This window comes from Bos grunniens, chromosome 3, assembly GCF_055505025.1.
Source record: "Bos grunniens cultivar Pamir isolate PY7600 chromosome 3, Bosgru_T2T1.0, whole genome shotgun sequence".
Lineage (NCBI taxonomy): Eukaryota > Metazoa > Chordata > Mammalia > Artiodactyla > Bovidae > Bos > Bos grunniens.
Window position 1 is genome coordinate 87721517 of NC_141167.1, and position 25888 is coordinate 87747404.

The 25888-nt window shown below is 44.0% G+C and overlaps 1 protein-coding gene across 3 annotated transcripts; it reads left to right on the plus strand.

The window, feature by feature from the left end:
- The first annotated feature begins 1537 nt into the window (after positions 1 to 1537).
- On the plus strand, positions 1538 to 19736 carry LOC147375997 (glutathione S-transferase Mu 1-like). Of its 3 annotated transcripts, none has more exons than XM_086391708.1 (8): positions 1538 to 1850; positions 2144 to 2219; positions 2638 to 2702; positions 3316 to 3397; positions 3485 to 3585; positions 4383 to 4478; positions 4565 to 4675; positions 18707 to 19736. In XM_086391708.1, the coding sequence occupies exons 1-8, from the start codon at positions 1815 to 1817 to the stop codon at positions 18794 to 18796; spliced, it is 657 nt and encodes a 218-aa protein (XP_086247834.1). In that variant the 5' UTR covers positions 1538 to 1814; the 3' UTR covers positions 18797 to 19736. The 3 variants fall into 3 exon arrangements, with proteins under 3 accessions (XP_086247834.1, XP_086247835.1, XP_086247836.1); XM_086391709.1 differs by lacking the exon at positions 18707 to 19736 and adding an exon at positions 14534 to 16922; XM_086391710.1 differs by lacking the exon at positions 4383 to 4478.
- Positions 19737 to 25888: the final 6152 nt, after the last annotated feature.

The window sequence follows — 25888 nt, forward strand, 5'->3', positions numbered from 1 at the left end:
TCACAAAGTGACTTCAAAGAACACTGAGCCCACGTACTACTATAAATAAGACAGGTAACCAGAAAGGACCTAGTGTACAGCACAGGGAACTCTACTCAATATTCTGTGATAACCTATATGAGAAGAGGATCTGAAAAAGAGTGAATATATATATATATATATATATAACTGAATCACTTTGTTGTACACCTGAAACTAACACAGCATTGTAAATCAACTATACTTCAATATAATTTTTTTTTTTAAGGCACAGATCACTCTCCTAAAATCACAATGGGTCAGGAGATGGGATGAGGGCTGGAATCTGTGGATCCAGGGGTGTCTGGGCCACTCTGACTCGTCCTGTGTGGAGTCGTCCAGGCTGCCACTCCTCTCTGGCCACCCTCTCTGGCCATCTACACAGAGGACAGGTCCTCTCCCCTGGGGCACATTCCCACCACATTCCCCATCACTGTCCCATCAATGTGAGGGACATGGAGCTGTTCGTCAGGACATCTCTGAAGCTGCACCTGGGTACCCTCTCTGCTGTGAGTGAATCTGGATTTAGATTCACAAGTGAGGCCATAAACTACTTGATTAATTTATGTTGTATCATTACTTTTAGGCACATTAGGATGGCAGGGACACCCATAGTCCCTGAAAGGAAAACACAGAGACCACATTTCCTTCTTCTGCCTCTTCACTTCTTCCTTCCTTGGGCTTCCCTGATAGCTCAGTTGGTAAAGAATCTGCCTGCAATGCAGGAGACCCTGGTTTGATTCCTGGGGTGGGAAGATCCCCTGGAGAAGGGATAGGCTACCTAATCCAATATTCTTGTGCTTCCCTTGTGGCTCAGCTGGTAAAGAATCCACCTGCAATGCAGGAGACCTGGGTTCAATCCCTGGGTTGGGAAGATCCCCTGGAGAAGAGAAAGGCTACCCACTACAGTATTCTGGCCTGGAGAATTCCATGGACTGTGTAGTCCATGGAGTCGCAAAGAGTTGGACATGACTGAGCGACTTTCACTTTCACCTCTTCCTATTACAGTGATATTCTGTTCTGGAAGACTGCAGCTATCATGGATTATATAAATAAATCATGGGGGAGTGTTAGGATGGCCTGGAGTCTTGATCTTCCTCTAATAGGAGCCAAGTTTTAAAATATTTATTTATTTGGGCTTGCCAGTTCTTAGTTGAGGCACTAGTGATCTCACATCTTTGTTGAGACATGCAGGCTGTTCGGCAGCCATGCAGAAACACTCAGTTGCAGCTTGTGTGATCTAGTTCCCTGACCAGGGATCCAACCTCATTCCCCTGCACTTGGAGTGGGAAATCTTAGCCACTGGATGACCAGGAATGTCCTCAGGGACCGATTTAACGTCTCCATTTCAGGCGCATGACTCTTAGCCTAAACTTGGCTGTCAGAGCTGCCCAGAGCCCGCAGGAACTCTGCAGCCAGAGTTAAGGCTGAGCTGAGCCAGAGAGGGGAGTGGAGAGGGAGGAGCCTTGCTCTTGTTATGATTCAGGCTTGTTTCCCTGAGGGCACTGCCATCTCCCCTGAATAGTCAAGGGCTGACTTGAGGCAGGAACCTGGCGAGCTCGACTCAGGTGGCCCTAGTCTTCTAGGTGACCAGAGCTTGGCTTCCAATTCCTTCTGCTAAGAGACAGGAATAGTCCTCGCTCTGCCTGTCTGGGGCTGAGTCAGGGTCTGTGCCGGGGGTGGGACCGAAAAGAGGGGCTGGTGCTTCCGGGCCTGCCTTGACCCCCCCGGTCACAGGATAAGTTTCAAGTCCAGCTGTCCTGGAGCTTCTGCACTCTGAGCGTCATAACTGCACCATGCCCATGATCCTGGGTTACTGGGACATCCGTGGGGTGAGCGGGGGTCCACAAGGGCTGGGAAGATGGAGGCGGGTGGGGAAATCCCGGGCGGTGGGACTGGTTCAACCAGAAGCTTCCACAGGGCTTGCTGCAGCAGAGCCCCTTTCCTTACCCCACCATCTTACCTGGTGTTGGCATGTGTGTGTGTGTGTGTGTGTGGGTGGTTCCCATGCAGGGTTGGGGGTGGTGGTGAAGGGAGAGGGTTGGGAGTATGGAAGCCACCTGGAGCAGTGAGAGTTTGGCAGTCAAGACCTGACAACTGCTCTCTGTCCTGGCATCTCTCCCAGCTGGCCCATGCCATCCGCCTGCTCCTGGAGTATACAGACTCAAACTATGAGGAGAAGAAGTACACGATGGGGGACGGTAATAGCATCCTTTTCATGTCCTGAATTCTGGCCAAGTCACACTGATTTGGTGCCAAGCCCACTCATATCCTTGTCCCTGTTGCCTCTGTTGCCCTCCACCAGCTGGAGCAGAGGCCTGCCTCTTCCCAAACACTTTGAGGGTGCAGCTGGTCTCTAAGGAAGGACATGAGAGCCCATAGCTAAGCCCTGTATCAGTCCTGGGCACCTGTTAGTGTTGCACTAACTCTCTGTAAGCCTCACTCAGGGAGGTTCCAAAACCTTATAAATGTGCTTTCCCCCAAAGCTCCATGTGAGACTGGCGGTTCTGAATCCACATCCACCAGTTCAGGGAGTTTTGCCTCTGACTCCTTGGTGGGTCCCCCGGGAAGGAGGGCTGGACTCGGGAAATTTGTTTCACTGTATGTTCTTTTTCTCAGCTCCCGACTATGACAGAAGCCAGTGGCTGAGTGAAAAATTCACGCTGGGCCTGGACTTCCCCAATGTAGGTACAGGGGCTGGGGTCTGTGGGAAGAAGTGGACAGTGTCTCCATCCATCTCCTTTCCCGGCTTAGAGGTTTCAGAATCTGGTGCCTTCTGCTCTGTCTCTCAGCTTCCTGGTTCTCTCCCCTGCCCTTCAATGATACTCTGTGTCCAGCTCATCCCTCCATTTTACAGCATATTATTTAGTGTCTACCATGGGCCAGGCTCCGGAGAAGGCGATGGCACTCTACTCCAGTACTCTTGCCTGGAAAATTCCATGGATGGAGGAGCCTGGTAGGCTGCAGTCCATGGGGTCGCTAAGAGTCGGACACGACTGAGCGACTTCACTTTCACTTTTCACTTTCATGCATTGGAGAAGGAAATGGCAGCCCACTCCAGCGTTCTTGCCTGGAGAATCCCAGGGACGGGGGAGCCTGGTGGGCTGCCGTCTATGGGGTTGCACAGAGTCGGACACGACTGAAGCGACTTAGCAAGCAAGCAAGCAAGCAATGGGCCAGGCTCTTCGAGTGCCAGGTTTCATCTCTGTACTTGGTCAGGGAGCGGGTGCAGGGCAGTCTGGAGTTCAAACACAGACTCCTGTGTGTTGCACAACAAAGGCCATGTTGTTCTTCCAGTTGCCCTACTTAATTGATGGAGGTCACAAGCTCACCCAGAGCAACGCCATCCTTCGCTACATCGCTCGCAAGCACAATATGTGTAAGTGGGGCTGGGGAACACATGCCTACTCCCCTGGGCTGGGCTGGAGTGGGACGCTGAGGGTGAGTCTCTGTTGTGTGGCCACAGGTGGGGAGACAGAGGAGGAGAAGATCCGTGTGGACATTTTGGAGAACCAGACTATGGACGTCCGCTTGCACATGGCCAGGATCTGTTACAGCCCTGACTTTGTGAGTTCCCTTCCACTGGGCTGGGTTGCACAGAGTTTAAATGTAGGACAGGGTCCATCTGCACTGGTCCTTTTGCCATTTGAACCATTTGGTGCTACTGATCCACCAAGCTTGTCCCTACAAAGTCCCCAGAGTGACTCTCAGAACCCCCAGAACATAAAATGCAAACTCTAATTCCCACCAATCTTAGGAGCAGTCCAGCCTCCCCTGGGTGGAGATTCAGTTCCTAGATGGTGCTTACCTCATTAGCCCAGGTTCTTCCTGGCATCTCAGGGCTCAGGATGTGTGTCTTGTAGGCACCCCAGTGCCAGACTTTGTTTCTCCTCCTCCTTCCTTTCAGGCTCTCAAATTGTCCCCAACTGTCCAGAAACTGCCCAGGCGTCCACACCATTCTTGTCTCCGACACTGGAATGTAGGACTTCTTTCCTAGTCATTTTAGTCAACATTAAATTTTAGTCAACACTAAGACCATCAGCCTGAGGTCTGAGGACAGAGCTCTGCCAGGCCTCACAGCACTGCTGGTCTGACCCATGGCAGGTGCCTGAAGCTGAGTGGTGACACGTTCAGGGAGAGTGTGGTTTTGCCCTTTGCCTTCCCATCGCCTCTCACAGATGTGAGGTGGTACCCATAGGAGTTTAGTGAACACGGGTGGGTTGAATTGCAGAGTGGGCACGAACCCAGGTTCAGTCAGGGGACATTGCTCCTCACCCACAGCTGGGATCAGACACAGCCCTGGGAAGCCTGCTCTCTGCCAGGGAGTCTGTGTCTGAGAGCGGTGACAGCTGGTTTTTGTCTAGGAGACACTGAAGCCTGGTTTCTTGAAGGAGATTCCTGAAAAGATGAAGCTCTTCTCAGATTTTCTGGCGAAGAGGCCTTGGTTCGCAGGGGACAAGGTCAGTGGGATGGCTTCAGAGGAAGGAGAACTGGTGTATTTTCTTACTCAGAGTTTGGTGCACATTCCTGCTTTGTCTTTCTGCAGCTCACCTATGTGGATTTCTTGGCTTATGATGTCCTTGACCGGCACCGCATATTTGAACCTACATGTCTGGATGAATTTCCAAACTTGAAAGACTTCATTACCCGTTTCGAGGTGATTTCCCTGGTCCTCCTACTATTTATCTCTCTCTTCTCTTCCCTCTACTTTCTGATGCTTTCCTAGTTGGAACTACAATGAGAAATAGAATTTATTGAGAACTTGGTTTATTCCAGGATCTCTGCTCAGCAGCTGACATATATTGTGTCAGATTTAACCTTTATAACATTCCTACATGGTAGAATAATTATCCTCTCCGTTTTACTGATCAGGAATTAAGCTGAAAGGATAAGTAATTTCTGAAGGTCACAGAACCAGTACAGACTGTGCTGGGCTCACAGTCAGAGTGTCTGGCTTCTATGGGCAGCAGTCAGGGGCTCTCTGTTTCTTGTATGAAAATGAAAAAAAGCTCAGGTTCTTTTGTTGACTGGGTTCACAGCTCTGGAAAGTGTGGATGAAGCAGAATCTTCAGGAGTTTGCATGCAGCTGGCATTTGTAGAGTTGAGACACAATAGGGTTGATATGAAGTAATAAAAACACAAACAATATTTTCTCCTGCTCTCCATAAGGCTCTCTGGCTATTGGCTCCCTCTCTGGGGTTGTACTGAGATTTCCAGGAATGTAATTGGTGCTGGGATTTTCTTCCATATGTAGGTGCCTTTTTGGGAAGATTTTATAGGGATGCCTCTTACGATGGGCACTTTCCTTCCCTCCATGTCTTCCTTCTTTCTTCCTTCTACTTATCCAAGATTCCATCTCAGAGATGGGGTAGTACATCATTTTAAGTTACATTCACTGATCTGATCCTCTTCCCTCTATGAGGCACTATGTCAGGCAGAGGGGGATGCAGAAGTCACATAGTCCTGTCACCCAGCCTCTGGGGCTCAGTGCAGCTGGAGAACTATAGGAACCCCGAGCTGTGTAGAGTACATGGAGCCACCTTGGTTCTAGAGGAGCACAGTCTGACTGCACCTCCCAGCTCGTCATTCACCCTCAATCTACCAACTGGAGAGTAAGAAAGTCTCTTTATGATGGACTTGGGAATTTGAAGCTCTAGTCCAATATGTTTTTCAGCCTAATCTTGTTTTGTATTCCCACTCCCATCATGAAATCTGCCTCCTCAGCCAGTTCTCTTCAGCTCTGGTTTTGGTCCAAGGCTTGTTGACCTGAAATTTTTGCAAGAACCGGGATGACTACCCAGCAGGGAGGATGTGGGACAGAAGTGGGCTCCAGTGTGTGGCCTGCTGGGGCCTGCGCTGTGCGGTACAAGCAGCCCTAGGTCTTTGGAGTCCTGGGAACTCTGGGGCACTGTTTGTTTTGGGAAGATGGTGCACAGGTGCACCTGAGCATCTCAGCGCCTGGTTGGCTGCAGCAGGACCGGGGATGAGGGAGGTTGGGGCTCAGTGAGAAGGGGCTCAGGTCCTAGGCCAGGCAGCTGCTCTGTGTCCTTTAAGTGGAATAATCAGAGTGTGGCCTGGCCTAGTCTTGCTGCTCCACACCTCCTATCACCTTTCATCCACGTTTTGCTGGATGAGATGTGGTGTCTCTTTCAAGCTGTTTATCTACTCCCTAAGCCCCTTTGTTGTGCTTGGGGTCCACCTGTGGTCAAGCCCTGGGGAGCCAAGAGCTTCCTTCTGACAAAGAGAATTGTTTTGCAGAATGAGAAGTTGTTCTGTAGGGAGATGTCCCCTGGGGAGTGGGGGGGAGAAGACAATAAAAAACTACAATGTGAATGCAGTGAGTTTCAGTCTTATTTGGGGGTCTTACTGGGGACTTGTAGCCTATGTGACAGCCTCTCAGAGAGCTCTGAGTAACTGCTATGAAGAGGTAAGGTAGAAGACAGCAGATATATAAATTTTCACCTTGAAAATACATATAGTTGAGAATGAGAAATTTGCCTGCCAAAGGCAGTAAACTAAGGATGTTGCAGCCATCAAGCCATTGCATTATAGTTGTCCCCTGTGGTGGGTCCTGAGGGAATTCAGGATGTAAACCCAGTGCCCACCACCTAGCCTTCATCCACTGCAGCCGCACCCAGCAGTGTGCCCAGCAGTGTGCCCAGCAGAGACTCCGGATGGGAAAACACAGGATACTGGCCTCAGGTAGCGGAGGTACATATCAAAGTAACAACTTCAGTGAGCCCAAACTTTTGTAGCTTCCTATACAGAGAACAGTGCTAAATTCATTAACTTGAGATGTCTGATTTTCTTTAATTAACAGTAATCTTTTGATATTCCAACTACTTGGTTTTGTTACAAAACTCGTATATATCTTGGCTCCTTCCCTACCTCTTTAAGCCCAGGAAGCAGCCTCTCGGGTAGCTCTAAGGGACTGCTCTGAAGTCCTCAGAGAATTACAGTATAAAACATAATTCTGAACTTTTAGGTTGTGCATTTTTTTCATGACATCGTCAAATATACATGTTGGTAAAAGATTGCTACTAATCATCAAAAAACCAACATCTCACGTTAATGATCTTAATGCTTTCCTATGTGTAGGAAGATGGGTGAATCTCGGGTCTTTGTAATTCTTCATTCGAGATGCAACCCAACTCTCTAGGGGACCTGTGTCCAAAACACAGGATGTTTCATCCTGGTTTTCTCCATCCTGAACTCCCCTTAAGGCACACAGTCTGTGAGTGATTGCAGTGGGTTACAGCTTAGTCCTTTCCTTAACCAGGTAGTGAGTGAGACTCTGTTCTTTTTGTTTACAGCTTTAGGCCATAAATTTGACCAAGGATTGGGAGGCATTTCATCACCGATTTGTCCCATGGTGCTAGGAAGGCTCATTTCTAGGTCAGACAAGGACTTCATTGATAGGTCACTTCTATGCTATATCTGGACACTGTGAATATACTAAAACGTCTCTGGATCATCTGTCTTACTAACTAGTCTATTATGACCCAGAATATGTTTCCCTTTGTTACTTCTTCCCATATCTAGAGTTGCATCATCACAATTAATTTTATATAGAGCTGTGTGTGTGCTAACTCACTTCTATCATGTCTGACTCTTTGTGAGCCCATGGAAAGTAGTCTGCTAGGCTCCTCTGTCCACGGGGATTATACAGGCAAGAATACTGGAGTGGGCTGTGAAGCCCTCCTCCAGGAGATCTTCCCAACTGAGGGATCGAACCTACATCTCTTATGTCTCCTGCACTGGCAGGCCAGTTCTTTACCACTAGGGCCACCTGAGAAACCAATATGGAGGTATATATGTGTGATATATAGAGGTTTACCATCGTTAATTTTATCAGAGACCCGGCTGCACAGAAGGTAATGCAAGAAACAATAATCTTATGAAATAATTAAGGTATAAGCAATATAGCTAGTAACATTTTAAGGTCACAGTACAACAATGAGGGAAGCAAAGCATGAATAGTTTGAAAACAACAAAGAATAAATTAAAACAATGATTAATATAACTTGTTGCAGTCTAGATCACGAGAAGCCATCAAGTCCAGAGAGGGGCCAGTTGGAGAGGCCAAATGCTGAAGGGATTAGATAGAAAGAAAAAGATAAATGCTCCATCTTTGTTTGCAAAGGTATACTTTATCAACTTGCTGCAAGTTAGTAGGCATAAGAGGAAATGTTTCCTCATATCCAGAAAACAAAGATTAAAAGCCGGCAATATTTCAAGCAGCCATAAAATTATAAATTCACTTCATTCAGTGCCATGGAATTAAATCTTGTTGACCTTGACTTTTTTTTGTTAGTAGTTTTATGAAGCCATCAGGTTTTCCATTTACAGTTTTGTAAATTTTTCACTCAGTTCAGTGGGATCATTTAAAAGTTACCAGAAATGTGTATTTGTAAAAAGGTCCTTCTTATGAATCGTCAAGATCTACATTCTTTTAAAAAGAATCAGAGTAAAACAATAACTGCCCATAAATGTCAAAAGACAAATGATCTGATTACAATATAACTGTCAGTAAAATTTGGTTATTTCTGTGGCATACAAAATTTTAATACAATAACTAGAGTTATGACACATAAGATGCCAGGATACTTTTAGTAATTTTATATAATAATAATTATCTATATTGGAGAAGGCAATGGCACCCCACTCCAGTACTCTTGCCTGGAAAATCCATGGACAGAGGAGCCTGGTAGGCTGCAGTCCATGGGGTCGCTAAGAGTCGGACACAACTGAGCAACTTCACTTTGACTTTTTTCTTTCATGCACTGGAGAAGGAAATGGCAACCCACTCCAGTGTTCTTGCCTGGAGAATCCCAGGGACGGGGGAGCCTGGTGGGCTGCCGTCTATGGGGTCGCACAGAGTCGGACACAACTGAAGTGACTTAGCAGCAGCTGCAGCAGCTGAATCATTCCAAAGTGTTAGCTGTCAAAAGAACTTCATTTAGAATTTGACTTGGGGAAGGTTTGCCAAAGATATCAAGTTTTTATAGCATTTCTGCAAGGAGATCCAACCAGTCCATTCTGAAGGAGATCAGCCCTGGGATTTCTTTGGAAGGAATGATGCTAAAGCTGAAACTCCAGTACTTTGGCCACCTCATGCAAAGAGTTGACTCATTGGAAAAGACCCTGATGCTAGGAGGGATTGATGGCAGGAGGAGAAGGGGACAACCGAGGATGAGATGCTGGATGGCAGCACTGACTTGATGGACTTGAGTCTGAGAGAACTCCAGGAGTTGGTGATGGACAGGGAGGCCTGGCGTGCTGCGATTCATGGGGTTGCAAAGAGTCGGACATGACTGAGCAACTGAACTGAACTGAAAGTAGGATCATGCTGCTGCTGCTGCTAAGTCACTTCAGTCGTGTCCTCTTAGCGACCCTATGGACTGTAGCCCACCAGGTTCCTCCATCCATGGGATTCTCCAGGCAAGAGTACTGGAGTGGGGTGCCATTGCCTTCTCCAAGTAGGATCATAGGTCCCAATAAATACTTATTCACTTAACCAAAGAGACAGTAAAAGATTTTAAAGTCTAAATATGTGAAATTATAATAGATCACTTAAGAGGTAAAGAAACGTTTTACATTGTTACCAAAAAATCAATATTTCAAGAAAACTTTGTCCTCTCAATGGAAAGAAAAATCAGATTCTAGTTTTGCACCACCTGACATTTAATACTGAAATTTATTTACTTAGTTTAGCTCATTCTAATCTTAGCCAGACTGGACCACACATAGAATTCCTTTCTAAAGTTATCTTTTCTTTCTCACAAGCCTTTTACAACTTTCTATATCCATATTAGTTTGTCTCTCGTTTTCTTTCCCATTTAGAAATAACTTTTTTTAAAAAAGGAAAAAAGAGAAATAATCAGCTTTAGCACAAAGTCACTTTATTTTCCCTTAACAAAGTACATTTCCATTTTAAAATTGAAGTATTTTTGATTCAAGTTTTGTACTGTTTCAAGTGTACTGCAAAATGTTTCAATTACATATAATTCAGAATGTACATATATATATATATACTTTTTCATATTCTTTTCCATCATAGTTTGTTACAAGATATTAAATATAGTCCCTGGTGATATACAGTAGTTCCTTTTTGTTTACTTTATATATGGTAGTGTGTATCTGTTAGTGCTGCTACTGCTAAGTCACTTCAGTCGTGTCCAACTCTGTGACCCCAGAGACAGCAGCCCACCCGGCTCCGCCGTCCCCGGGACTCTCCAGGCAAGAACACTGGAGTGGGTTGCCATTTCCTTCTCCAGTGCATGAAAGCGAAAAGTGAAAGTGAAGTCGCTCAGTCCTGTTGGACTCCTAGCGACCCCATGGACCGCAGCTCCTCTGTCCATGGGATTTCCCAGGCAAGAGTACTGGAGTGGGGTGCCATTGCCTTCTCTGTTAGTAGCACACTCCTAATTTATTCCCCCTCTTTCCCCTTTGGTAACCATAAATTTATCTTCTATGTCTGTGAGTCTGTTTCCATTATGTGAATAAGTTCATTTTTTATCATAATTTTAGATTCCATATATAAGTGATACATATGAGATTTGTCTTTCTCTGTCTGACTTATTGCACTTAGTATTATTATCTCTAGGTCCATCCATGTTGCTGCAAATGGCATTATTTCATTCTTTTCTATTCCTGAGTAGTACTCCATTGTATGTATATACACACACACACCCACACCCACATCTTCTTTATCCATTTATATGTTGATGAATACTTAGGTTGGTTCCATGTCTTGGGTATTGTAAATCATGCTGCTGTGAACATAGGAGTGCATGTATCTTCTTGAATTAGAATTTTCTTTGGATCCATGCCAGGAGTGGGATTGCTGGATCATATGGTAACTCTATTTTTAGTTTTTTAAGGAACTTCAATATTGTTCTCCATAGCATCTGCACCATTTCATATTCCCACCCCACTGTAAGAGGGTTCTCGTTTCTCCATTCTCTATTTACAATTTATAGACCTTTTGATGATGGGCATTCTGACTTGTGTGAGGTGATGTATAGTATCATTATAGTTTTGATTTGCATTTCTCCAACAATTAGCAATATTGAACATATTTTCATGTTCCTGTTGGTCATCTGTATGTATTCTTTGGAAATGTCTAGGTCTTCTGCCCATTTTTTAAAAACCTTTCATTTTATATTGGGGTATAGCTGATTAACAGTGTCATGATAGTTTCAAGTCAATAGCAAAGGGACTCAGCCATACATATATATATGTATCCATTCTCCCCCAGACTCCCCTCTCATCTAGGCTGCTGCATAACATTGAGTAGAGTTCCACGTGCTATACTGTAGATCCTTATTGGTTATGCATTTCAAGTATAGCAGTGTGTACATGTCCATCCCCAATTCCCTAAGTATTCCATCCCCTCATCCTTCTCCCTGGCAACCTAAGTTCATTCTCTAAGTCTTTGAGTCTCTTTCTGTTTCATAAGTAATTTCATTCGTATCATTTCTTTTCAGATTCCACATATAAAGGATGTCATACAATATTTCTCCTTCTCTGTCTGACTTACTTCCCTCAGTATGACACTCTCTAGGTCCATCCATGTTGTTGCAAATGGCATTATTTCATTCTTTTTAATGGCTGAGTATTCCATTGTATGTATGCACCTCATCTTTTTATTCATCTGTCAGTGGACATTTAGGTTGCTTTCACGTCTTGGCTATTGTAGACAGTGCTGCAATGAATATTGGTGTGCATGAATCCCTACAGATCAAGTTTTTTTCTGGATATATGCCCAGGAATGGGATTTCAGGGTCACATAGTAGCTCTATTTTACTTTTTAAGTTACTTGCATACTGTTCTCCATAATAGCTGTACCAGTTTACATTCCCACCAACAGTATAGGAGGAGTCCCTCTTCTCCACACCCTCTCTAGCATTTATTGTTTGGATTTTTTGATGATAGCCATTCTGACTGGTGTGAGGTGATATCTCATTGTAGCTTTCATTTTCATTTCTCTAATAGTTTTTCACGTGCCTCTTGGCCATCTGTGCGTTTTCCTTGGAGAAATGTCTATTTAGGTCCTCTGCCCATTTATTGACTAAGTTTTTTTTGATGCTGTTAAGCATTATGCACTGTTTATAAAATTTGGAGACTAATCCTTTGTCAGGTCACATCATTCGCAAATTTTTCTCCCAATCTGTGGGCTGTCTTTTCATTTTGTTTATTGTTTCCTTTGCTGTGCAAAAGTTTTCAATGGTCTCATTTGTTATTTTTTATTTTTATTTCCATTATTCTGGGAGTCAGATAAAAAAAGATGTTGCTGCAAATGTCAGAGTCTTCTGCCTATGTTTTCCTCTAGGAGTTTTATAGTGTCCAGTCTCACATTTAGGTCTTTGGTTCTATTTTGAGTCTATTTTTGTGTATGGTATTAAAGAATGATCTAATTTCATTTTTTTTACATGTAGCTGTCCAGTTTTTCCAGCACCATTTGTTGAAGAGACTGTCTTTCCAACATTGTGTAGTCTTGTTTCCTTTGTCATATGTTAATTGATTGTAGGTGTATGGGTTTATTTCTGGGTTTTCTATCCTGTTCCAGTGATCTATAGTTCTACTTTTGTGTCAGTACCATACTGTTTTGATGACCATAGCTTTGTAGTATAATCTGAAGTCAGGGACCCTGATTCCTCTAGCTCCATTTTTCTTTCTCAAGATTCTTTTGGCTATTTGGGGTCTTTTGTGTCTCCATACAAATTTAAAGATTTTTTTTGCTCTAGTTCTATGAAAAATGCCATTGGTAATTTGATAGAGGTTGCACTGAATCTGTAGATTGCCTTGAGTAATATGGTCATTTTGACAATATTGATTTTTTCAATCCAAGAACATGGTATATTCTTCCATCTGTTTGTGTCATCTTTGATTTCTTTCATCAGTATCTGATAGCTTTCCGAGTCCACGTGTTTTGCCTCTTTAGATAGGTTTATCCCTAGATATTTTTGATATTTTTTTCGATGTGATGGCAAAAAGGGTTGTTTCCTAATTCTCTTTCTTATAGTTTATTGTTACTGTATAGGAATGCAAGAGATTTCTGTTTATTAATTTTGTATCCTGCAACTTTACTGACTTCATTGATGAGCTCTATTAGTTTTCTGATAGCATCTTTAGGATTTTCTATGTATAATAACAGTAACAGTTTTACTTCTTCCTTTCCAATTTGGATTCCTTTTATTTCTTGTCTGATTGCTTGTGGCTAGTACTTTCAAAACTATATTGAATAAAAGTAGTGACAGTGGGCATCCTTGTCTTGTTCCTGATGTTAGAGATCATGCTTTCAGCTTTTCACCATTGAGTATTATGCTAGCTGTGGGTTTGTTATACATAGCCTATTTGAGGTATGCTCCCTCTATGCCCACTTTATGGAGTTTTTTTTTTTTAAGAATGGTATCTTTTTAAAGATGAGTTATTTTTGGCTGTGTTGGGCCTTAACTGCAGCACATGGGCTTTCTCCAGTTGCAGTGAGTGGGGGCTGCTCTTTGTTGCAGTGCTCAGGCTTCTCATTGCGGTGGCTTCTCTTGTGGAGCACAGGCTCTAGGCACATGGGCTTCAGAAGTCGTGGGCTTAGCCACTGCAGGTTGTAGGTTCTAGGCTGCTGGCTCAGTAGTTGTGGCACACAGGCTTAGTTGCTCCACAGCATGTGGAATCTTCCCAGACCAGGGATTAAACCTGTGTCTCCTGCATTGGCAAGTGAATTCTTAACCACTAGACCACCAGGGAATCTCTTTTATTTTTTATTTTTTGCCATAAATGGAATTTGAATTTCATCAGTAGCGTTTTCTACAACTATTGAGGTGATCATATGGTTTTTATTCTTAATTTATTGATACAGTGTTTCAACTGTTGATTTATGGATACTGAAAAAATCCTTGTATCCCTGGATAATCTCACTTATTCATGGTGTATGATCCTTCTAATGTATTATTGGATTAGTTTGCTAGTATTTTGCTGAGAATTTTTACATATCTGTTCACCAGTTATATACTTACACTTTTTTGTGTGATGTCTTCCTTTGAATTTTTACATATCTGTTTATTAGTTATATACTTATACTTTTTTGTGTGATGTCTTTGTTTGGTTTTGGGATCAGGGTGATGATGTCTTCATAGAAAGAGTTCAGTAGTTCCTCTGAAATTTGCAGGAATAGTTTCAGAAGGATAGGTGTTAAGTCTTCTCTAAATGTTTAGTAGAATTCACCTGTGAAATCATCTGGTCCTGGGCGTGCATTTGTTGGGAGTTTTGTATCTACAGATTCAGTTTTAGTACCCGTAATTGGTCTATTCATAGTTTATCTTCCTTCCTGGTTCAGTTTGGGAGATTGTACCTTTCTACGAATTTATTCATTTCTTCAGGCTGTCCATTTTATTGGTATATAGTTGTCGTATTTTTATTCTTTATAATTCCCCCTTTGCCAAAAAGGCTTTTTTTCCTTATTTTAATAGTTTTAATTACATACATTAATTAGAATTCTTAACCTTTAATACCTTAGTTTCTAGTGAAAACTAAGAAATAAGCAAGATGGGCACAATAAAGGACAGAAATGGTACGGACCTAACAGAAGCAGAAGATATTAAGAAGAGGTGGCAAGAATATACAGAAGAACTATACAAAAAGATCTTCATGACCCAGATAACCATGATGGTGTGATTGCTCACCTAGAGCCAGACATCCTGGAATGCAAAGTCAAGTGGGCCTAAGGAAGCATCACTACAAGCAAAGCTAGTGGAGGTGATGGAATTCCAGCTGAGCTATTTCAAGTCGTAAGAGATGATGCTGTGAAAGTGCTGCACTCAATATGCCAGCAAATTTGGAAAATTCAGCAGTAGCCACAGGACTGGAAAAGGGCAGTTTTTATTCCAATCCCAAAGAAAGGCAATGCCAAAGAATACTCAAACTACCGCACAATTGCACTCATCTAGCAAAGTAATGCTCAAAATTCTCCAAGCCAGGCTTCAACTGTACGTGAACCGTGAACTTCCAGATGTTCAAGCTGGATTTAGAAAAGGCAGAGGAACCAGAGATAAATTGCCAGCATCCACTGGATCATTGAAAAAGCAAGAGAATTCCAGAAAAGCATCTGCTTCTGCTTTATTGACTATGCCAAAGCCTATGACTGTGTGGATCACAACAAACTGAGGAAAATTTCTGGCAATACCAGACCATCTTACCTGCCTCCTAAGAAATTTGTATGTAGAACTGGACATGGAACAACAGATTAGTTTGAAATTGGGAAAGGAGTACTGAACTGAACTGAAGAAACAAGCAATTGTCAACTGTCTTTTATATTAGTATTCTGTAGATTGGCAAATTTATAAATACTATTTTTGATTTCTAAAAACATGTGCTTTTTCTGTATAAAAATTTGTCAGTGTGGTACCAAACATATTTATTAATAGTCCTAAATATCTTACAGTCAGTTCAGTTCAGTTACTCAGTCATGTCCGACTCTTTGCGACCCCATGGACTGCACACACCAGGCTTCCCTGTCCATCACCAACTCCTGGAGCTTACTCAAACTCATGTCCATCTAATTGGTGATGCCATCCAACCATCTCATCCTCTGTCGTCCCCTTCTCCTCCTGCCTTCAATCTTTGCCAGCATCAGGGTCTTTTCAAATGAGTCAGCTCTTCACATCAGGTGGCCAAAGTATTGGACTTTCAGCTTCAATATCAGTCCTTCCAATGAATATTCGGGACTGATTTCCTTTAGGATGAACTGGTTGGATCTCCTTGCAGTCCAAGGGACTCTCAAGAGTCTTCTCCTTTTGAACACCATGGTTCAAAACCGTCAATTCTTTGGCACTCAGCTTTCTTTATAGTCCAAGTCTCACATCCATACATGATTATTGGAAAAACAATAGCCTTGACTAGATGGACGTTTGTTGGCAAAGTAATGTCTCTGCTTTTTAATATGCTGTCTGGGTTGGTCATAACTTTTCTTCCAAGGAATAAGTGTCTTTTAGGATGTCCCAATAGTAACTTAAACCACGAAGATGCAAGAGGCATTCTCACAAGAGGGTGCAATTATGCAGCCTTCACAAGACCCAGAAAGTTTACTCCTTGGTATAGGCTAAGAAAATAAAGGCCTTGTTGTATAGGCAGATACAAAATAGGTTGAGACAATAAAGGCCCTTTACAGATTGGAACTCCATATGACACATTTCCCTAAACCTGGCCTAGCTGGACAAAGAGACTGCTCAGAATCCCATTCTACTTGACTGGTTGCCAAATATGCATTATATGTGTACTTATCTGATGGCTGACCAAGCTCTCGAAACAAAGTGGAAGGTGCCTAAGATTAGTTAGAACATTTGTATCTCAAAGGCACAGGCAAATGATTCAAGTTCCTACTAGAAAGGCTTTGGCTTTCTTATTGTCAGAATTTTGGAAAAAAAAAAAGTTTTTAAAACTTCTTTGGCCAAAATAATTACTTTACCAAGCCTTCTGAATTATGGTTGCTTTCATGGGAATCAATTTTTGGTGTTATAAAAAGGAAGTTCAGAGAGAGTCGAACACGATGTAGGAGAGCGTTGAAGGAGATGCTTAGAGGAGCAGGGAGGAGCAGTGGAGAGCAGGGCCAACCAAATTCAGGAGCCTTTTAAAAATTCTGATATAATTTCAAGCAATCTTTTGTCAGTTTTCCGTAAGAAGTTACTTTCTCATTTCCTCTTTTAAAAGCTTCTAAATACCAATCAAAAGAGGTCTTCCATTCAGCAGATCTTTTAGTCTGCTTTCTCTAGCTGGTGTTCATGGGAAAAAAAAAAAAAAAAAAACCCTCAATCTTGAAATGGCAAAAGAACCCTATTTTGGTGATTTTTAGGTTGAGATTTCCTTTGGTATAATGTCCCAAATTAAGTAAAGTGAAAGTGTTAATCGCTCAGTCATGTCTGACTCTCTGTGACCCCATGGATGGTAGCCCTCCAGGCTGCTCTGTCCATAGAATTCTCCAGGCAGGAATACTGGAGTGGGTTGCCATGTCCTTCTCCAGGGGATCTTCCCAAACCAGAGACTGAACCCAGGTCTCCTGCATTGTAGGCAGACTCTTTACCATCTCAGCTACCAGGGAAGCCCTTTATCCCAATTAAGTAAGTATTTGCAAGTATAAGGTCCATATGTAATGTACCTAAACCTGACCATGATGTTAGTCATTGGTTAGCAATCTGTCATTCCTCTTTCTTTTGTCTAGAAAGCTTTCCCATTTCAGAGTCTGTCAGGATAAACTGCTATTGGTAACTGTATGTGGGGGGCCCTTCTGCTGTTTATGAGCTTAACTCTCCTAGTTGTCACCCAGTAGTCATTTCAGATTTTTTACATGTCTCAGTTTTCCTCTTTGACAGTCTAAAACCATGGTGAGCACTGGGAACCCAGGATTGCCAAACTTTTTGTGTATGTTCCCCAAATGGGCAAGTTTCTTTAAAGAGTCGGTTTCCTTGTGGGACTGCTGTGTGGTATGAGGACTGGTCTCCACCTCTGCTGCAAGCTTCTCAATTGCCTGAGAAAGCCATACCTGGCCAGGTATGGCTTATTCATCTACCACTGAATAAAATTCAGGATCATCAACCAAGATGATAAATCTGAGATCATGAGAGATTCACCCAAATTTGTACGCACATGTAGAGAGGTAGACCAGCACAAGGGGCCCTGCTGGTAGCAAGGCTCCAGATCCTTGTAAAGTTTTGTTGAGGGGATGGAGTCTCCTCTGGGCCCCTCTGTGGTCAGCAAAACCGTCCACTGGAAAGTAAAACCCACATAATGCAAAGCACTGAGTTTCCCTTTTACTTGGGGACCTTACTGAGGTCTATATTCTAGGACTATATCCTAGAACACAGCCTCTCAGATAGCTCTGGGGGAACTGCTTTCAAGAGGCAGGGGAGGAGGTCTGGGAAATAGGAGTAATCAACTATATATCTTGGTAAGATTACTGCTAATCACCAAAAACCAGGGATCTCTAGTTAGTGATTTTAGTGCTTTTCTATATACGAAAAGATCTTGGGTGTGTATCTATGTGCAAATCTTGGGTGATTAGAGTTCTTCTGTAGATGCATCTTAACAGTCTAGGAACCATGTGTCCAAAACACAGAATATTTCATCTTTTTTTTTTCCCCATCCTGAATTGCCTTCCTGGCACACTGTTGGTGGGTGGCTTCCTTGAATAGTGACTTAACTCTTTGTATAACTGGATGATGAGTGAGCCTCCTGGTTCTTTTTGTTTTCAACTGTGAGCAAGGGGGTGCAGCAGAATGGGGAGAGAGAAAGGGGGCAAGAGGGAGCAGGCTGCATTCTAGCCATATTATTTATGAATTGTGTGATCATGACAGAGGTCCTTAACTTCTGTGTGGCTAGTTTCCCTTCTGATAAATGGTGACAGTAGAACCCATCTTGCAGGATAGTGGCATAGAGATTCTAAACCTATATCATCATCTCTAGCACCCAGCAGTGGGTGGAGTCTCCATTTGTGATGTCTTATCAAGATACTGCTTGAATTACAGGAAATTGGAAAACTTAACTTTGCAGAGCTGGGGACACCAGGAGGATTTTATTTTCCCCCAATATTTGACTCCACATGGAAGGGCTATATCTAGCCCTCCAAACCTAGGGAGAACTCCATGAACCCTACTGGGGCAGCAGACCTGAGGCCTGACCTTCTTTTTCCCACCCTCAGGGCCTGAAGAGGATCTCTGCCTACATGAAGTCTAGCCGCTTCCACCCAAACCCTATGTTTCTAAAGCTTGCCGTGTGGGGAAACAAGTAACGCCTCCAACTAGGAGATGACATGAGGAGCCAGTGCCCTGGAGACAATATGGACCTTCCTGCACACAGAACCTTCTGTCTTTTTCTTTCTCTTTCTGTTCACTCTAGATGCTCTCTTGGCCCCCTTATCCCTCTCCCACACCCCTTTCCATCCCTACTTTAAAGATTCAGTTTCCCATAATTTTTGAGCAAATTTCCTCCCCCACCCCACATTATCTCTCCTGCACTGAAGCCACCCAGGCTGTCCTTCCCTTCCATGGTTGCTTCTGCTGTGAGGAGCCCAGCCAGACCCCTGGCCCATAGTGCTCTGCTCTGAGCTCCCAGCACTGCCCTGAAGACCAGACCTGGCCTGGTGTACAGACCATGCTTCCCAGTGTGGTTCCCGCCCAGCCTGTTTGATCCCCAGGAAAGCCTTATTCACACCTGCTGTGTCTTGTCTTATTCCCTCCTGGCTTCCTGGAGTCATGAATGACTGTGTTGGGTGTATAGGGGTGTCCATTCTCTCTTCTGCTGTTTACTGCAGGGCCACATGGATGGGCATGCGTGTGTGTGTAGAGGGGGTGGGGCTTGCTTGTTCATTTCTATCTCCACTTCATGCATCTCTGTTCCTTAGCATTAAGTCTCTACAGAAGGGGGGCCCTTCTGTGCCTGGTTTCCTCTTTAATTCAGCATTCATGGGCTGCCTCCTGTCAGCTTGCAGTACTCTGTGTCATGGTTCAGGGGACTCTCAGGGGCTGGAGAAGGGGTCTGAGTAGTCTACTGATGGTGTGGGATCCTGGTGGATTTGCTTCTGTCACCCTTTCCTGAAAGCTTACCCTGCTTTAGATACCCTTCATGTGCATTCTTAAAACATATCTCAGTAAAGTGTGCCCCTACTATATTACAATCGTGTTATACTTGGTTTCCTCTCCAGCTTGACCATAAAGTCACTGAGGAAAGAATCCATGTCTTATTTGACTTTATGTCTCATATCTATTTTGCTGCCTGGCACACTAAATATTTAATGAAAAGTTGGAAATTTGAAAGAACTATCTCTAGTTAAAGCCCTGCAAAGTGTACAGTAATTATATGGATTTTAGAGGTCTGGATATAATTATCTCAGCCACTTGAGGTAAAGAATAAATTTCAGAAGATTTAAAATCTACAGGTCTGGGGGAAAGCCAGTAGGTCTCATTAACCTAAGCATTTAGTAGGCTGTAACTGGCCCTTGTATAACTTGACCTGAAGTGGGCAGGTCTAGCGTAGCCACTCTGTGTGGTCAGAAGGTGGAGTGCCATCTTATATCAGGATACCTGCACCTGCAAACCGCAAAAGTACTGCCTCAATACCTGAGGCGTAAATCAAGTCTTAGCTCAAAACAAGGAGTAACTTTAGAGAAGTATCCTGCTGGACAGTTGTCTAGCAGTTTAAATAAACAGAGAACAGTAAGAATACTTGTAAAGTCTTTAAGAATTATATGATTAAAGATAAAACTGGTATGACAGAAAAGAAAAAAAAAAGCCCAGTACAAGAGAGCAGCCAAGATGGTGTAGTATTAAGACTCTGAGCTCACCTTCTCTCGTGAGCACGCCAAAGGTCACAACTATCTGCAGAAGATGCATCAATCAAAAAGACTGGGGCCTACCAGGAAGGATCTTCTATAACTAAAAGACATAAAGAAGGAACCACAATAAGACAGGTAGGCAGGGAGGACTCCTGCTATCGTGAAATCCCATACCTCCCATGGGGGTGACCCACTAACTTGAGAATCGTTATATTGCATAGGTTCTTCCATGCGTGGGCTAAGTAACTTCAGTCGTGTCTGATTCTTTGTGACCCCATGAATGGTAGCCCACCAGGCTCCTCTGTCCATGGGATTCTCTAGGCAAGAATACTGGGGTGAGTTGCCATTTCCTTCTCCAAGGGATCTTCCCAACCCAGGGATCGAACCTGCTTCTCCTGCATTGGCAGGCAGGTTCTTTACCACGAGCGCCACCTGGAAAGCCCAGGTTCTCCTATAGGGGAACTGTTTTTGTTCACTACCAATATAATTTTATTGAAATATGGAATGCAAATAGGTTTTTTTTTAAAAAAACTAATCTAAACTTATAGAAATGTATGACATTATTAAAAAGTTAATGAAGATTCTAAAGGGTGATGGGGTAGACATATTGAGCTCCACCGTAGTTGTGAGGTCCCCAGAACTGTGGCATGACGCTGCAGCTGGGGGTAGGAGACTGCTTGTAAAGCATGAGTGAGAGTTGAGACCCACAACAGGCTCCCAACCTGGGAGTCTAGCACTGGGAAGATGAGCCCTTACAGTGTCTAGCTTTGAAGGCCAATGGGGAGTAACTGCAGGGGCCCCACAGGCCTGGGGGGAATGGGGATTTCACTCTTAAAGGGTTTACATGAACCAGAGGGACCCCTGAAGCACTGGCCTCAGCCAATTAAGAGGCTGGGACCCGCAGTATCACAGATGCCCAAGGACTCTTAAAGCAGAATCAAGGGGCACAGTTAGGAGGTGGACTGTGTCAAGTCAAGAGACTGGGCTGCACTACAAGAAGTTCCTGGCTTACCCCTGGATCCTGACCATCAAGTGCGTTGGTATCTCCCGCATTGACCTGAAATGACCTGCTATTAATACAAGTTCCATGCCTAGTGTTCCTCCATCATTGTTGTAGCAGCAGAGAAAGATGAAGCTGATAGAGACCCCAAGCTAGCAGCCTACAGAAAATGGAAGTTTATTCTTTCATGTCCCATGATGAACAGGTCAGGCTGTTGAGGCAGTTATTCGGGAACTGAAGCTCATTTCATCCTGTGGCTCTGCCATTAGCAAGGTTGCTTCCTCATTTCCTTGGTAGCAGATGTAACATGAGTATGGGGAAGAAAACAGAGCAAACCTAAGGAAGCAAGTTAGTATATAAGTGAGGCAGAAGTTGCACACATCATGACTGATCACATTCCATTTGTGATCAGAGGTGTGGCTTTACCTAGTCACAAGGGTAGACACATATTTCAACAGAAAAATAGATTTCGTGGCCAGTTTCAGTCTCTCCCACACCCAGGAGAGAGAGGATAAAGGTTAAACCCAAGACAAGGAGAAACTTTGGGTTTAAGGTAGTGGTTTCAAGCAGGGAGAATAGAAAGCAAAGTATTAAAGATAAGACCTTTATCTTCAGACAGACCAAAGGGGAGTGGAGTATTCTTTAGTGTTCCTTGCTGAAACAGGAAAATAATATTTTTTTTTAAAGGAAAGTAAACAATTTTATGTAATCACATTGCCGTGGTCCTATACAGTAAAATGGAAATTCAAAGGACATGATTTTTCTAAATGCAGGAGGCCCTGGTTTTGATTCCTGGGTCGGGAAGATTCCTTGGAGAAGGGATAGGCTACCCACTCCAGTATTCTGGCCTAGAGAATGCCATGGACTGTATAGTCCATGGGGTCACAAAGAGTCAGGCACGACCGAGCCACTTTTACTTTCACATGCGGATATTATTAAAAAAAAAATGTGGTAACAGATCTAGAACCTTTGGCAAGCTAACAAATGAGTAATATAAATATGAATAATCAACTTTGTCCTTCATGGTGATTACCATCCGATATTTGCTTTGAGAGCAGTTGAACTCCTCATTGTTAAAGAGAAATAATCCTTCCTCTCTGAAACATTTGTGAACCATTCAGTTGGGTATGGTGAATAAAATACTTAAGGATCTAATACATAAAAATGCAATAGGCAAAGCACATTATTTTTTTGCTCCCTTTCTCAAAGGATGGAATATTTAGTATTTGCCCTGATTTTATGTCTTGACTTCATGTACCATGATATAGTGACATTTTTAGTTGAAATACAGTAGGACTAAAAATATTGATATAATACTAATAAATCACGTTGGTATGTGTGGTTGTCACATAGGATTCACAGGAGATTTAAATTCACAGTTGTCAACGTAAAGGATTCATGCTATTTAGCTTCTTCATGAATCTATACCACGAAGGAAGAGCTTTTCCCAACATATTTCACTGAGGGAACTACAAGGATGATAGGCCTAATACTATGTGTCAACTCATGGATTTCTAAGTATTGCTCACGATACAGATCTGATTTTCAACATCTGGGTTCTTTCAGTGTCCTTGAACAGCATTTGTTTTTCTGTTCAGTTCAGTTCAGTTCAGTCGCTCGGTCGTGTCCGACTCTTTGCGACCCCCATTGAACCGCAGCACGCCAGGCCTCCCTGTCCATCACCAACTCCCAGAGTTTATCCAAACTCGTGTCCATTGAGTTGCTGATACCATCTAACCATCTCATCCGCTGTCGTCCCCTTCTCTTTCTGTCTTCAATCTTTCCCAACATCAGGGTCTTTTCAAATGAGTCAGCTCTGCAAAAACTGGAGTTTCAGCTTCAACATCAGTTCTTCCGATGAACACCCAGAACTGATTTCCTTTAGGATGGACTGGTTGGATTTCCTTGCCGCCCAAGGGACTCTCAAGAGTCTTCTCCAACACCACAGTTCAAAAGCATCCATTCTTCTGCGCTCAGCTTTCTTTATAGTTCACCTATACATTCTGTGGTCCTCACCCCTCTGCTCCGCTCACTGGATGCCGATCCAAGGGGACCCAGGAGCACACGAAATGGGCGTTCCCAGCCGCAATGGCAACCCCATAAGCACAACTGGGAACCGCTCCCCCCGACCTCCCGTCAGCCACAACCCGACCCCAGTCCGCCACGACCCGACCCCCGCCCCGCGCCGCCCGGGTTCGCCCAGCCCAGGAAAATAATTTTTTAAAGGTATTGGTAGCTCACTAAATCTCTGGGGAGGCCAGGGAGTTGGCATTGGAAGCTGGGTAACTAGGAAGTGTGCCTAACCACATGAGGGGCTGTCCTAGAGACGACCCCACAGCCACTGTGGGGCACAGATGCTGGAGCTCCTACCTGTGTCACGTGGTACCGGATGTGAATGTCTCATCACTGCTGCCTCCAGCATCCTGATCCCTCCACCACTACCTGTGCCAGATAAATGCTCAGGGTCTGCTTCTTTAGAACTGAGGTCCTGAACTACTGTGTGCAGTTAATAGAACCTGGGTCACAGGCCTTTACCTCAGCCACAAGGGAGGCTGGAAAAGCAGGTGAATTCATTGGAATTAAGTTCTGTGTAAAACTAAATAATAATAGTGGCTTATAGACTTCCCTCGGAGAAGGCAATGGCACCCCACTCCAGTACTCTTGCCTGGAAAACCCTATGGACGGAGAAGCCTGGTAGGCTGTAGTCCATGGGGTCGCTAAGAGTCGGATAGGACTGAGCGACTTGACTTTCACTTTTCACTTTCATGCATTGGAGAAGGAAATGGCAACCCACTCCAGTGTTCTTGACTGGAGAATCCCAGGGACGGGGGAGCCTTGTGGGCTGCCGTCTATGGGGTCGCACAGAGTCGGACATGACTGAAGTGACTTAGCAGCAGCAGAATAGACTTCCCTGGCAGTCCAGGGATCAGGAGTCCACCTACCAGTACAGGGGACATGGGTGTGATCCCTGGTCTGGGAAGATGTCACATGCTGCAGGGCAACTGAGTCTGTATGCCACAACTACTGAGCCTGAGCTCTAGGGTCCAGAAGCTGCAACAAGAGAAGCCACCGCAAGGAGAAGCCTGCGCACTGCAACTGCCACAACTAGAGAAAGCCCACGCACAGCAACAAAGACTCTGCACAGCCAAAAATTATATATATATATAAACAGTGGCTTAAATAGGACAGAAGTTTATTTCTCATGTGAAAAGATCTCTGGAGGTAGATAGTTAAGTACTAGGAATGCTGGCTTCATAGTAGTCTTAATGACTTAGCTTTTTAACTTTATGCTTCATCATCCTGAATGGGTGTTTTCCATTCTCTATGTCACTTCATAGACACAGAACAGCTGCTAAAGCCCTGTCACATTTGCTTTGCAAACAGCTGGAGGGAGAAAGAGGAGTGGCTCTTGCTCTTTCCCTCTTACAGAAAAACTTGCTGGAAGTAACATATAACACTTCTATTTATATTTCATTAGCTAGAACTTCCGGAGAAGGCAATGGCACCCCACTCCAGTACTTTTGCCTGGAAAATCCCATGGACAGAGGAGCCTGGCAGGCTGAAGTCCATGGGGTCGCTAGGAGTCAGACATGACTGAGCGACTTCACCTTCACTTTTCACTTTCATGCATTGGAGAAGGAAATGGCAACCCACTCCAGTGTTCTTGCCAGGAGAATCCCAGGGACGGGGAAGCCTGGTGGGCTGCCATCTACGGGGTCGCACCGAGTCGGACATGACTGAAGCGACTTAGCAGCAGCAGCAGCTAGAACTTCATCATTTTGGAAATGACATCTTCTGCCTGGGAAGTAACATGCCCAGGAGGAGTGGAGATTCTGTGACAACAGAAGATGGGGACATGGATATCGAGAGTCAACTAGCAGTCTTCCACCTGGGGGAGGTGGGACCTGTAGTGTGAGAAATTCCCCAGCTGTGAGAAGGATGTTTAAAAGATGCAGAGGACAGACGCCGAACAGAAACATCCTTTTGCACATGTGCATTTCCAGTCATCACTACCATCACCACAACAGGATACTCACGCCTACCGTAATACAACCATCCCTGTACGAACAAAAATACATCCACCCTCTTTCACCAAAACAGGGACAACCCAGTGTCATTAACTACTGCATCCAGCTCCAAGTCTGGCATTTTGGGGTAACACTTATGTTGATATTCTGAAAATGCCAGACTAAAGCACAATGTCAATGACTCCCAATTCAGTCCATATGAAATATTAAGGGAATGGGAGGTAGAAAAAAGGCAAAATTAGAAGAGCTCTGTAATTTAATAGAAAACAGCCTACGCTCACATTTGCAAATAAGCTGTTTTGCCTTTATTTACCACGCATATAGGGGCTTCCCAGGCGGCTCAGTGGTAAAGAATCCGTCTGCCAATACAGGAGATGTGGGTTCAATCCGTGGGTTGGGAAGATGCCCTGGAAGAGGAAATGGCAACCCATTCCAGTATTCTTCCCTGGAAAAATCCCATGGACAGAGGAGACTGGCAGGCCACAGTCCATAGGGACATGATTGAACACTTGTTTTTTTGTT